We start from the raw sequence: 14,560 nt of genomic DNA on the forward strand, positions 1-14,560 counted from the left end.
GTGTGAAAAGTCAGCTTCAGTGAACACTGGATGGGCTGAGCAGTTTTTATGTGACCTGTCCATTAATCTGTCATGGGGATGACGTCCCCCGATCTTTTAGAAACCTATTTTCATCTAACTGTCCAGCTGTCACGACCCACATGAGAGAGAATCTGAGTTGATAAAAATGTTGACTGCTCATTTATGTCACCTCATTTTACAACCACGCTCTCACGGCTTTAAGATTCATGAGGAGCTCGGAATGCTTTATGTACTTTTTTGCCCTGAGTTTCGCCTCAAAGGCTACAATTTCAATTTCAACCTGCAGACACTACTGAGGGCTGAAAAAGTACTGGATCCTTGTTTGCATTTTGTTTGTGGGAATTAAAAGAAAACATCAACTAATCTGTGTTTCCATTTACAATTTCTTGATGAATCAGTCAAGATATAAATTCATAGTTTATCAGAAAGTTCCAATTTTCTATCAATGAAAATGTAATAATTTGAGGTAGGATTAGTGCATGAAAACACAGAAATGTAATTGTTTTGTTGGATTAACATTCATATAGAAAGCATGAATATCAACTTCATAATAATGTGTTATATTTATGTAAACTTCTGCCTCTAAATGTCTATCAATCAAAACAATAACAAAAGATGGTGTTGGGTGACATCATGAAAGCGTGGGATCTTCCAAGGATTGACTGTGCACTGGTAATGAAAATAATATGGCAGCAAACAACACTGACAGGGAGCCTTGGGTTTCAGCCCAGTTCAACAGCTACGGTACAACTGTTAAAACCAAGGGCTTTAAAACCTAAAGTTTTTGTGAAAGTGTTATGTGTTATCCAGTTTTTCAGGCAACAGGAGCCGCACTTTGCAATGCAACGGTAAGGGTGTACACAGCTGGTGACGCAAAGCGAAGACCAGACTGTCTCATTTCAGTTCAGCCTTCACTGTCTATGATGGCTGTGCAGGGCCACACCTTCGTAGATCACATCCTCTGAAGGATGCGGCCCCTGAATTTGGGACACAGCTCAGGTTTGAGAATTTCTACAAACATTTGGGGTAATGTACGTACACAACTCAAAAGAGTATAAAACATAGGTCTAGTTTTTTTTAGACATTTCACTGTGGAATCAGACCTTTAAATTTATCTATTCATTTTTTAGGTTTCTGAAACTAAACCTACACTGTTAGCTCCAGTGTTGCAGGATGGTGGCATCGAAGTCAGTTTCAGTGATTTCCTGTGACCTGGTTACAGAATTTCAGCTTTATTGCCGCTTGTACAAGCTTTTTTTCATGGTCACATCCTAGGTTTTAGTGGCTGTTTGTTGCTAATAGTGACAAATCACAAACTGACTGCTATAGTAGCAGAAACAGTTGCCAAGTAGCGTAAAGATTTACTGTTATCTGAGCATCACACACACTTCATCTGTTGATATCTGGTCAAACCATCAGCCCGTTTCTCATACTCGAATCTGCAGTGGAACAGAAACTAAAGGGTCACAGATTTTGGTGCAACATCGGATCAGAAATGAACATAGATGAAAGATTTGTTGAGGAAATGGAACAAACCCAGCAGCCACACCTGAATCAGTGATGTCAGGCACAGATTTTGCCTTTCAGAGAATCAAATACTTACTTTTCTGAATTATAAGCATTTCCAGGTAGGAGGAAGTTTCCATTTTCCGAGATACATACTAGTGTTCACTGTTCAAAATACTCAGCTGTGTATGTAAGGCATTAGTGAGTGTGTGCACTGGACTGAAATATCAATGATTTTTGTTAAATCTGTGCGACATCACACTGAGCCTGTTTACCTGAGCCGGATAGTCAAACAACCACTGCTCTCTGGGTTTGTCCTCATAAGCCGTCACTGCTTCGGTCATCTCATGGCGAACTGTGGAGCGCATGGTGTCCAGCACCCGATTCAACCACACCTCCACCTTACACACACAAAAACAAAAAACAAAAACAGGCCCATGAATACAAATGAAGAAAAACATGGCTCTGTCTATCAAGTGAGCACCAACGGGCTCTCTTATCAATGGACCCTAATGAGGTCATTAATAAGCATTAGAGTGGATGTAGAGCCAGGCAAATACTATGGGATGTAATGGAAAATTAATGGATTTATGGGCTTTGATATGCAAAACCCCAGGGGCAACGACAGACTCAATTTCATTTGTAACCTTTATTGTGTGTTATGATATCTGTATTTGCTATATATTTTTCCTCAATGTCTTTTCATTACAGCAAACCGCAGGTAAGTGAATCTCAACTATCACATCTACACCAGACATCCGTAGAGCCTAATGAAGATGAAGATAATAAATGTCTTTACCATTTAGCTCAACCTGTAGAAGTTATGGCACGACAATTTCACAGACATAAAGGGATTATTGGTCTATTTTACCTGCCCAGTGCAGTCACAGGACTGATTAAAGGGAACGTATTCCTCCTCTTTGCTGTACATGCCCAGTCCAGTCTTAGAAGGATTTCCCTCTCCATCTGCTTCAAATTGCATCTTAGCCATGTTGTCAAACAGCTTAGACAGATGCTTCTGGACCTGAGCAAACACACACACACACACACACACACACACACACAGTAAGGTTAGGCTCAATTTACACTCAGCTCCTGGTCTGACTGGTATTTTTCTTCACTGCCGCACAAATAAATAACGTTTCATTACTGGGGTTCAGAAGTGTTAAGATCCATGTTATGCTGCATGCCGGCTAACTTGCCACTTAGTGGCAAGTTGTGCTTAACAGTGATTTATTTCTTGGAGCTGGAAATGCATAAGACAATGTCCTGATGATGAAGGTTGGCGCAGGCTGCCAAACTATGACCGACATTGCCCCTGTGTGGATGCTGGGGGAACTACATAGGTCAACAGCAAAGGAGCTAAATATTGTATCTTGTAGAAAGTGCTGCAGAAAGACTCTGAACAGACTGAAGCATAAGACTCATTGCTGCCCCTCAGGCAAACATGAGTGTAGCCACCTGATGTGGGTTGGTCCCATTAGACAGGATGTCCAGCAAATCAGCTGAAGAGATGAAGTAAAATCTTGGGAAGGCCAGACGCTTGGTGTCCAGGTATTCTGCCAGAGCTTTCTCACACAGAGACAGCCTGGAGAGAAAAACACAGAGTCAGCGTAAGATAACAAACATGAGGAGTGAAGATAGAGAGATGTCTTACCTGCTCTGGATGTCCTCCAGTTTACCAAACAGGCCTGGTTTATTGGTGGCTTCCACTACGTTGGGCGTTTCATACACGGCGTTTGCCAGCTCTTTGAAATCGGTATCAATCCCCTCGAAGCGCCTGGAGTCCTGCAGAGGATTTCAGGAGGGAGCCCAGCCGGGGGATTTAGGTTCCCATAGGAGAGAGAGAGGGCAGAATCACAGGTTTAAGAGCAAACATCTGGGTTTAAGCACAGCTCCAACATCATGGGAGCAATTAAAAAGTTGTGTAAACTGGGAGTATGGGATAATTAGTGCATTCTTAATTAACAGCCATTAACAGTACATATGGCAGGTTAAGGCCTGCATGCACATAAGTGTGTCACCTGAAAACAGACCAGTAATTGTGTGTGTGTGTATCTATTCAGAGAGTGCAGGTATTTTTCTGTAACCTCAGGCAGCTGTGAGCGGATGTCCTCAGAGCCAATGAAGATGCTCTCCAGGTGGGTCCACGTCCGCTGCACCTCGAACCAGATGGAGATGACCAAGTCGGCTACAGACAGCTTGTTCTGCCACGATGACACCTCATCCAGGAAGTGTGCAATGTACTTGGACGACATGAGGTTCTGTAACTGGACCTGGTTGTCCTCCAGCGTCTCGATCAGCTCCTCGTCTGTGCACAGCAGAGGCACCTGGGTGCGGTGGTGGGGCTCGTACTGGAACTGCATACCTGGAGGGGATCAGTACACTCTGTGTCAACTGGTAACAAACTCTTCATGGCAAGATGTAAAACTCCCACTCTGAGAGTCCCCTTCCTGTACCGGTCCACGTGGTGTTGAGCTCAGAGAGGACTTTCTCCATTCCCATCTCTTTAACTGCCTTGTCCACGATCCCTCTCACCTCCTCTTCAAAGCAGTGCAGGTTGAGCTGCAGCAGGTCAGCCAGAGTTGTCTCCTGCTCACAGAGAACCACATCAGCACTTTACCCACACTTCATATAAGCTACATTATATAATGTGATAATATTAGTGACATATTACAGGTGAGCAGCAGCTGTGATTACTGGTTTCAGTTTAAGAAGGACACACTGTCATAACCAGTTATTATGATCAAACTGCAGAAACTTTCATCACTTTCATGACAGAAAATTCAGTGCCTCTGCAACTTTGACACTTGCGCCACCAGCAGGCAATGACAGCTACTACAGGCGGCTAAAGAAGGGATGGGACGATAAACGATTTTATCACACGTCACAATAAAAAACATTCAAAATAAGTTGATTGCAATTAATTTCCATCATCGGGATAATCGTGAATGAGGATAATCGTAAATATCCTCACGTGTGAAAGGAAACTGCTGTCTAGCTTGCCAACATACAGCCCCATGTTGATTTATTTTGAATTGTCACAAGAGGGAGCCTGAATCCACATGGATTCCACAACAAAGACCAACAGAGAAATGAAATGTCCATCTGCAGAATCTGCCAGAGGTGGAGTTTAAAGCATATTTTCATGATTATCACAATAATATTGTGAATTGCACTTATTTTGACCAGGATAATCTTAACATGAAACTTTCATAACATCCCATGCCTAGGCTGAGGTGTTTTACCTTTTACCACCTACAGCAAGATCGTAGCACCATGTAAAATATAGTACTAGGGCTGACTGCTAGTATATCACATTTCACAAGGTTTTATCATCTGATTCACTGACACAAGTGATTCTGTGAACAGCCTTGAATCCTTAATATCTCAAATCAGTAATTAGCTTAAAACAATCACATGATAAAGTTAAACAAAACACAGACAGTTCCTTCAATCTTCTGATATGAAAATGATTTACCATTCAGCTCTGGTACTGCTTTGTAAAGCAGAAAAGATGCCTGTTGTAAAAATCCTTAAAGCATAAAAACATGGCATCAAAGCAAATCCAACAATGTTGTAAATCCTTGTAGCCATCAGATAAATATTAATGGCAAGTATCTAACGAAAAAAGTCATCCACTTGTTTTAGTATTTGCCTTCTAAGGGCAGTTGGTTGTAAAGGATTAAAAGTTTTCTTCTCCTCTTATTTTCCTATAGGTGGCTGAAGCTGCTTCTATAAGGTAAAACAGAGCTGGGGAAGAAAATAAGTAAATAACTGGAGGAAACTGCATTTTGTGTGTGTGTGTGTGTGTGTGTGTGTGTGTGTGTGTGTGTGTGTGTGTGTGTGTGAGTGTGTGCATTCTTGAAGCTCTCCCTCAAACCAGTGCCACACTATTACCACCCCTGCTTATTTCATTAGTGTACTAATAAAAAACAATAATATGAAAGCTTTCAGCCAAAGATCAACAGAACTAGAACCTCAGAATGATCTAATTTCTTATTTTGAGAATAAACTGGAAACCTGGTCCATGGTGAAGCGGACTCCAGTAGCAACCATCAGCTGATGCCAGTGTCGGGCTCGTATGGCCGGATTTTGGAGCTCAGCCACAGCCCGGAGGGAGATGAGGAGGTTCTTCACCCTGCTGTCCAAACCTGTGTAGGCCTCCCATGTTCTAACCTACAGGAGACAAAACCAGGGATCAGTACAAGGACTTTAGACAGAGGCGAGGGAGCCTGAAGCTGCAAATTAGGATTGAATCTTAAATTTACTTATTCTCCTAGAATTTACTTAGTTGATATTCATGCAGTTACAAACATTTAGTTATTATCAGCAGCCGTAGTCAAGGGTACACTCCAACTCTCTTGTTTGTTGTTGCTACACTTGACAAGCTATATTCCCTTGTACAGCACATGTGCAGTTTACTGATGAGGAGGGAAGATTTAGTATTTTTGAAATCAAGTGGGTCCTTGATTTCAGACAGAGGCAGACAAGAGTAGGCTTCTCATTTTCTGCCAAATTTTAAAGCTATGATGGCAACTGTTTCTGATAGTAACTGTAGCTATCTAGCTGATAAAGCTAACGTCAGCTCAGTGAGTTTGCTGTGATGCAGGACTCAGATGATTCTTTTAATGCTTCCAGCTGACCTGTTTTAAAATTAGAATATTTAAAGGGACTATTTGTAAGTTTTCTCTGATTTCTTTTTGGGAGCAGGTGGTGGTGACTGTCGCTTGACAAGAGCTTCAGCCATTATTGTCTTTATAATACAACAGGTTATAATATGATGAGCAGCTACGTTTTCAGGGCAGACTCGAGGCTACAGTGAGTCACTATCAGAAAGTGACCAGATGGGCTGGGGCTAGCTGGTTAGCATGCTAACTTCAGTAGAAGAAAAGATGTGATAGAGACAAGAGTTAACACTGGTGTTTCCACCTCTGGAGACAGATGTTGGTGGGAAAAGGAATGAAGTTTGATGCTGAACTCTTGTAAGTAAAGAGCTGCTAATGCTAATGTTAGCTATGCAGCATTAGCAAAACTTACAAATAGCTCCTTTAAAGGGGTCATAAATATACAGTTGATGGCTAATTACATGATACCATGCCAACAGAGACAGAGGCCAAAGTTACATGTGCCAGGAAATAGTTAGCCCGTCACCAGATGATTATCTGAGCGGGCAACATGGAAATAAAGAAATAACATTGTTCTTCTCTTAAAGAGCAGAACTGGTTAGTCTTTGTGTTACAACTATAATCAGAAAAAAATGTAAGATCAGACCATCATTCCAACATAACCATGTTTAACTGATTGTTGTTTGTATTATAAAAGACTTTTATGATGAAGATGGCAATTGTAATTGTGTTGGTGTGACATTTGCTGGAGTCACTAGAGTGTAAACTTCCACAGAGCTGCTAACATTCACTTAAACTCTGACAGCATTCAGGAGGACGGACTTCCACAGCTTCTTAACAGACTGTTTAATCCATCTGTTCTTGTAGTTTTTGAAAATAAGTAAAAAAAAACAGATCCCACCCTCCTGACTGCTTTAAGTACAGAGTATTTCTCTACAGTCCACCGCACACTGTTTTAACATGTGGAGAGATCCAAAGCTTGGCAGGCCTGCCACGCTTAGTTACGTTTGCTTCGTCTTTGAAGGGAAAATGACAGTTCAGTGAATGGTCAATTGCAGTTGGAAGTTACTTATTCATGTAAGTGTTTCAAGATTAATATTTCCTGTCCTCCTTTTTTCAGCCTAGCACACTTTCCACTCTCTGAGCTGTGTTAAATATCCACCCACACGCCCCTTACCTCCTTATCCAGGCCCCGTATATCTTTAGAGAAGCGTTTGCACTCCAGCTCCATGTCCTCCACATGGATCTCCCTCCAGGGAGTTGTCCTCCAGGCGGCCATGCTGGATTCCACCATGGTGATCATGTCCCACAGCTCCTTCAGCAGGCCCACCTCGCGCCTTCGGGACGAAGGGGAGCAGACAAAGTGAATTAAACCAGCGTGAAAATGGCAGCATTTAGATACTGACTGTGAATGTAAAAGAGCATCTCTGCTATAGTGGCTCATTATTTTCAAATTTGGCACAGGCTTGTGATGCTTTCTCCTTCCAGCTTTGGGCTTTACCTGCATTGTCGGAGCTGTTTGTACTCAGAGATGGTGACCTCAAACAGGCTGGCAGACTCCACCAGAGAGGTCATTACCGCCTCCCGCTCCTGGATCTGCGAGTGGAACGCATCCAACATCTGGTAGGGGTTCTCGCTGTCAAACCTGGACGGATGCATGAGAGCACGCAGGCACCCATCAGAACACACACACACGTTTGCACAGGCCCAGTATAAATCAGGCTGTGTATAGGCAATGAAAGGCAGCAGTTTTGCCAAGGCTGATTTTCCTGCAGCGACACCAGACCTAACTGCACACTGTGACAATTAACAATGACTTCCATGACATTAATGGGAAAATAATCACCAGGTTATTAAGAGACCAATTATACACATAACTAATCTGACAATTAGACATCATGACGAACCATCTCTACCTATGAATTAATTATCATTATGTTAAGATTCAATTAGCCTTGTCGGATGTGAGAGCCTCAAGATAACACTTCTCTATTATCGAGTGAGAAGGTGAGAGAAGTGACAGTCTTATCTCTTCAAAGGTATGCGCTGAACTTAGTCGCCAAGAAAAAAGCTATGCTGTACATCGTGCTGCCTTCACTGACTCTAGACAACTCTATTCAAACAGGAACACTCAATTTTCTCCTTCCCTTACTGAGCATTTACAACAGTTTATAAACTGATTATAATATATAATAGATCAGTGATAAGCAGACATAAGTTTTTTTAAGCATTTCTTAATGCATTTGTGTATAACTATAGTGCTTCTTAAAAAGTATATTTATTCATTACATGTCTTGTATTTATTAATGAAATGACTTAATACCTCGTCTTCAGAGTCAGTAACAGATCATCTCCTGATGAGGACTGTGGGCTGCCCAGATTTTTTACAAATGGTGTTCCTCTATGGTGCTTAGAAATGTTTATCATGAGGAAAAAAAACAATATTTGTTCTACCTGAAGGGGCCGTTGTTGCGGAAGTGCTCCCTGAAGGTGTGTTGCTCCACATCAAATGAAGCACACTTACGACGCAGGCTAGCCACCTCGATGCTCTGCAGTGGAGCCACCTGCTGTTTGACCAACACTGCCTGCTTTTTCACATTGTTCCACTTTTCTGGCAACTCCTACAGACAGATAGATGAAAGAGAATGACACAGAGAGAGAAAAACAGGGAGGGCAGGAGTGACAGATGATGAATGGCCAGGAGGAAGAGTGCAGAACAGAGACAGGCAGAAGAAGACACAAAGAAAAAGTAAGAGAAATGGCTCTGTCTCAGCTGGAAGAAACAGAACAAAGTACACATGCTGGTAAAAGTAATCAGAAACGACTGAACATCAGTCCTCACCTCTAACTGTTTATACACCACATCAGGCAGCTCCTGCTCATACACCTTCAGCAGAGCTATGGTTTGTTGTAGTGGCTCAAACATGGCATCTGTGGTGTTTTGTCTTTCCTTCACAGCCAGTAGGTGACCCATGACCCCCACCAGGCCACCGTAGTCACCCTCCTCCACCTGTTGGTTCAGGCCAGCCTCAGCCACACTGATAAACTTCTCCAGATCTGACAGACTGAGGACAGACAACCACAATCAGGGTGATCTCAGCTTGGGCATGGAGACAACACATTTTGAAAGGGATGCTTGGCATTCAACAGACATGGAGGAAGTAGTGATGAGAATTTATTCAACTGCATCACAGGAAATGTACAATCCAGTATTTCTGGAGCTTGATCTCAGACTCTAATGATAAGTGCAATAAAAAAAAGTCAGTAGAATACCTTTGTCATATTTCAAGTATTAGTCAGAGGCACCTGGGCCTGCTGTTTCTGTGTGGAAGACTAATACAATTTCAAGATGATCCGTCAGCTCTACTTATACTGATAGATATCCAAAGATCTAATGTTAATGTAATGTAACACTTTTCATACTGTGATGTACACGCAGTATGAAAAGTATTTCACCACTACAAATGTGCCTTTTAACAAATGACTTAGATTTAAACATTCTCCTAATAAACTATAATAATAATAAACTTTATTTGTATGGCACTTTCATACACAAGATGCAGCTCAAAGTGCTTTGACAAATATAAAAGGGGAAAGGGAGTTAATACAGGGAAATCACTGAAAAAATAAAATTACCACTTCGTGGTTATCGTCAAAGTTGACCTTTTACTTGTCATCACTTAATTTCATCCTTAAAGACATTTAAGTGGAATTGTGTCATAATTAGTGTGTGAATTTGTGAGTTATGGCCAAAAATGTGTTAAATAACCACCTAACCATGACCTTTGACCTCTGACCACCAAAATCTGATGAGTTCATCCTTTATTCCTAAAGAATGTTTGTGTCAAATTTGAAGAAGTTCCATTGAGGCATTACTGAGATATTGTGGGGGACGGACAGACATGAGGACAGACGGACAACCTGAAAACAATATGCCTTGGGCTCTGTCGCTGGCACAGGGGCATTAAAAAAAACTCATTGAATTGAACATGTATGTTTTCTTTTTTAGTTTAAAAACATCCACTGAGTGTGCCTGTCTAATATTTCTTGGTAGGGTGTTCCACAGCTGCGCAAAACCAATGAAATCAGCTTCCCCAGTTTTATTTTGGGGAATTCTGAAATATTCAGAAGCCCTGCTGTGGGGGATCTAAGGGCCCACGGAGAGAGACAAAATGACAGAATCAGTGATGTAAGAGGCCAAACTATCAAGAGCTTTGTATACAAGTAGAAGGACTTTAAAGTCAATTTTAAAAGATACAATGAGCCAGTGAAGTGCAGCCAGTACAGGAATAATCTGCTCTCTCCTCATTGTTTCGTTAGAAGTCCAGCAGCAGAGTTGTAGTTTGTCGATTGACTTTTTGGAACATAAGTAAAAAGATCATTATAGTTGTCCAATATGCTTGAAATAAAAGTATCAATGAGCTCCTCAGCATCTTGTTGAGTTAAAAACAGGCAATATTTCTTAGGAGGAAGAAGGTTGTTTGGTTATCTATTACCTATTTCAGTTATTCACAGAGCATCTTAAAGAACAACTTAAAACCAACTAAAAATCTTATTTTTTCTGACCTAACCCTCTCAGCTGATCACATGCAGGGTCCTGGTCTTGGTCCTGGTCCAGAAAGAGGCACAGTGGCAATCATCCATACAACTTAGGAAAGTAGGTGCTTCTGGATATTTGGTGACCACTCACAGTGTTAGTGGTTAAACTATTGTAGCTGACATGATAACCGCTAACACACTAGCTAGCAGGGAACATGCAAGCACTGGTCACTCACAGTAGCTATCCGAGTGCCACATTAGCCACCAGAAGCAAATGGTTTTACCAGACTCAAGTCTGTGTGTATTATTGACTCACCTGTTGGTCACATGGTCCATTAGGTGCTGTTTGAACATGAAACTCCACTTTTTGATGATGTTGAGTAAGGCGCTCTTCATGCTACGGCCATCCACTCTCATCCAACCGTGGAACACATGCACTGGCTCCAGGCCCTGCACCTCTTCGTAGATCTTCTCATACCTGCAGCATGATGACAAAAAGTCACTAAGTTAAACAGGAGGTAACTTAACCCTAAGGCTTTTAACTCTAAAAAGATCAATCAAATCCTATACCAACCCTTTAAAGTGGAGATGACCATAAAAATGACCACGCAAACACACATAAACACTTGCTCACAATCTGTTTGACCGATACCCACCCGTCTACCTGCTCCCTAAAGTTCTCCAGAGTCGGTGGGCTCTCTGGGACTCCATCATCAGCATAGACCTCCATCTCCTGGCTGGTGAGAACATGGCTGTACAGGAGGAACTGACGCATGAACTCCTTTCTGTCGTCCACATACAGGTAGCTGTAGCGCTCAAGAGAGTTGCGAAATTCGCAGCATGTCGCCATGACGCCTTGTACACGTTCCATGAGGAGATGACGCATGTCTGCCAGGTCAGCCATGTCCTCCATCTCAGCCTGAGGGGAAAGGGTCAACAACCAGTGATTTTAAATATGATAACTAAGGTAAATGACACAGTTTATTGTAGAAGTTGGACCTGCATCAGGACCCACAGTACCTGGTAGTGGGGGAAGGGGCTGTGCTGGGCAAGGTGTGGCACCAGTGAGGAAATTCTGAACACATCATTGATGAGGCTTTCCACCAGCTCAAAGAAACTGTCTCCAGCCCCAAACTCCAGGGAGGGAGTGAAGACCATGTCAGGAACCTTCAGGTCCAGCTGAGCGTCAAACAGAGGGGCCACACCAGCTCTCTGGTCTGGTCCCAATGGAAAAAAATGGAAATTGTTAAAACTGCACTGGAAATACTTTGAATGTAAGTAAACTGCAACGACCCAAGGTGTTTTCTGGCCCGGGACCTTTGCTGTGTGGCATTTCCCATCTCTTACCCTAGTCTACCCTGTGTGTTCTCCAGAAGACAATTAAAATTATGAAGAGACCTTGAAAAATTCCTAACCCGTTCTGCTGGGTGACTGAACATGCTCCTAGTTGCTGTTGACAAAGTTATTAAAACATAATAAAAGTTGAAATCTAATGACAGAGATTTAAAAAAAACTTAACACTTTGATATTTATCTAATTATATTATATCATTACTATTTTGGTTTTTATTAATTCTAGGGATTCTGTCCATCTTAAAATGTTTTTAAATGAGTGCACAAGCACAAGCTCTGTGTGAGACAGTTTCTCTATATTATCTTGACCAATAAAACTAAACATAACACAAATTATTTTGACAGATATTGTGATTGTGACACGAGTCACGATTTCAGTTGGATTTTGTTTTTTCATTTTATTTTCACTAAGAAAACATTAAAATGATGATGATGTGATTTTTGTTGGGGCTTGCAGAAAACAAACATGTTGCCTTACGTCTGGAGAATATGATGAGGCCGGGGCGTCTCTGTAATACCACAGCACTTATGGTGCTAACAATGCACAACAATGTTGTGACACATTTTACCTTTATCAAAATAATTGCAGCTCTTGTGATTTGGTTATTGTACTCTGCCATGTTGCAATTTCGATTATATTTCGAATTATTATGCAGCCCTAATTTAAACACAACATAATCATATTATTCCCTTATAAAGTTATTATGTCTGACATGTTAGCATGTCCACCAGACACAGAGCAATATAAGCTGTCATTTAGAGTCAGGTTTATGTCCACATGATGAATCAAAAATCAAATATTCCCTCTCTCATTAGCTCTGGTTTGGTACCGGGTAAAATATCTTTTTAGGCAGCTAAATGCTACACTAACTTCACCAACTAATTGCTAACTTAGCCTCTCTGTTGTTTGGTGCAAAGCAGGTGGTGTACAGTGGGTTTATCAGAGCTTTGGCACTGAAAACTAGGCTCCAAAGAGCTCTGTAGCTTCATCACATTAAATACATTACCTATACATTAATCATAATTTGTGCAGCCTTAAATTTCTCTAAGAAGGACAAAAGATCTTGTGAAATCTTTCACATGATAATGTTTCTTATGCTTTATTCTGCTCTTATCACAGGGGTTTGTCGGTTCATCTTCAAACAGCTTCCTGAACCGACACTAGGAGAATGACAGAGATAGGAAGGAGGGGACGATGAAGTAGAAGTGAAACAAACAAGGAGAAGAAGAACAAGTGGACACAGTAGCAGCCTGGCAACAATCCACCACATCTTGAACAACATCCCAGTTCATCTAAAGTGGTCGACAAAACTCATGCCAGCAAGCAAGTCCAAAACTATTTCATGTCCACAGCCAATACAGGCGGACACCCAATTGACTTCAAAAGCCCTGAAGACGTGTTGCTCAGAAGGTGTCCAAGTCGGACACGGGCTGGAGATTATGTTTTTTACTTTTACAGTGGAGTCAGAGTAGCTGAGGAGTGTTTATTACATTTACAGCTGGCGGGAACATTTTGGCATTGAGGTAACAGTGGTAACACCACCAGCATCACCACAGCACTACACATAGTAAGTATGAGTGTTTCTGTTTGTGATGTGATTGTTCATGAATGTCCTACCTGTGTTATCCAGAAAGAACTTGAGAGAGCACTCTATGCTGTTGAAGAACCCATCTATAATCATGTCGTCGACGTACTCCACATAAGCCCTCCACTCCTCAGAGGACAGCTCGGCTTGGAACAGCTCCAAGTTGGTCTGAGATGTGACAAAGAATAACACTGACGCTGAATCATCACATTTACAAAGCAAATCAGAAATCACTGACTTTGACACAGGAAAAAATCTTTTATCTACCTTAAGCAGGAAGTGGATCTTTTCTCCCGAGGACCGGATCAGACTGTAAAACCTGTCCAGCCTCTCGGCCCTGTCCTCCAGACTGAGCAGTGCATCTTTTTTCCCCTCCTTCCTGTCAAAAACAGGGCTGACCCAGGACCTCATGCAGCTCTGGATCTGCTCCACGTTGTCTTTGGTTCTCTGGAGTCGGTTCTCCAGGTCACAGACAGAGTCTCGCAGCTCCTGGATGTACTGCCAAACACCTGGAGGAGGGGAGGGGATGACGGAGAAGTATGGTCAAAAGGGCAGAAAATAAAAGAATAAATAAACCTAGGATGAGAGTGTGCGACTGACAGACAGGAAAGGTGCAACGCATTTTATTTTTTCCTACGTTATACCACCTGGAGTGCACAATTAGCCTGCATTACAATTAGCAAAGCAATTAAGACATGTTTGACAACTGAGGTCTCCATTAAGTAAACAAAACCCGCTTCACAGCTTTTGGTTTCCTACTTTGAATAATATCCATTTAAACAGACTCTCTTCACTCTCTACAAACACGAAGGCTTTCAACCTGTAAAACTGTGGTCCACCTGCAAAATGTCACCAAAATAGAAGCAGAAAGAAATTGGATGCGCATCTGCTTAGGACACATCTGCACCAAGCCCCAGGAACAGCTCTG

General features: G+C 41.9%; 1 protein-coding gene across 7 annotated transcripts in view; it reads right to left on the minus strand.

The window, feature by feature from the left end:
* Positions 1-14,560, minus strand: part of dnah9 (dynein, axonemal, heavy chain 9) — a 195,717-nt gene that overhangs the window by 159,217 nt on the left and 21,940 nt on the right. For all 7 annotated transcript variants that reach the window (XR_011685190.1, XR_011685189.1, XR_011685187.1 and 4 more), the window contains 16 exons: positions 13,900-14,141; positions 13,665-13,800; positions 11,715-11,911; positions 11,351-11,613; positions 11,011-11,172; positions 8,998-9,220; positions 8,610-8,776; positions 7,657-7,800; positions 7,333-7,492; positions 5,551-5,706; positions 3,987-4,119; positions 3,618-3,895; positions 3,185-3,315; positions 2,989-3,115; positions 2,399-2,551; positions 1,803-1,928 (listed from right to left, as the gene is read on the minus strand). Coding sequence is in view for 3 of the 7 variants with exons in the window: in XM_071463599.1 (XP_071319700.1) it covers positions 1,803-1,928; positions 2,399-2,551; positions 2,989-3,115; positions 3,185-3,315; positions 3,618-3,895; positions 3,987-4,119; positions 5,551-5,706; positions 7,333-7,492; positions 7,657-7,800; positions 8,610-8,776; positions 8,998-9,220; positions 11,011-11,172; positions 11,351-11,613; positions 11,715-11,911; positions 13,665-13,800; positions 13,900-14,141 (2,798 nt within the window). In the remaining 4 variants the exon portion in view is untranslated. The remainder of the gene's footprint in view (positions 1-1,802; positions 1,929-2,398; positions 2,552-2,988; positions 3,116-3,184; positions 3,316-3,617; positions 3,896-3,986; positions 4,120-5,550; positions 5,707-7,332; positions 7,493-7,656; positions 7,801-8,609; positions 8,777-8,997; positions 9,221-11,010; positions 11,173-11,350; positions 11,614-11,714; positions 11,912-13,664; positions 13,801-13,899; positions 14,142-14,560) is intronic.

The sequence above is a fragment of the Trachinotus anak genome, unplaced genomic scaffold, assembly GCF_046630095.1.
Source record: "Trachinotus anak isolate AG129_WGS33_773 ecotype Australia unplaced genomic scaffold, CSIRO_AGI_Tana_v1 ptg000025l, whole genome shotgun sequence".
NCBI classification, from domain to species: Eukaryota; Metazoa; Chordata; class Actinopteri; order Carangiformes; family Carangidae; genus Trachinotus; species Trachinotus anak.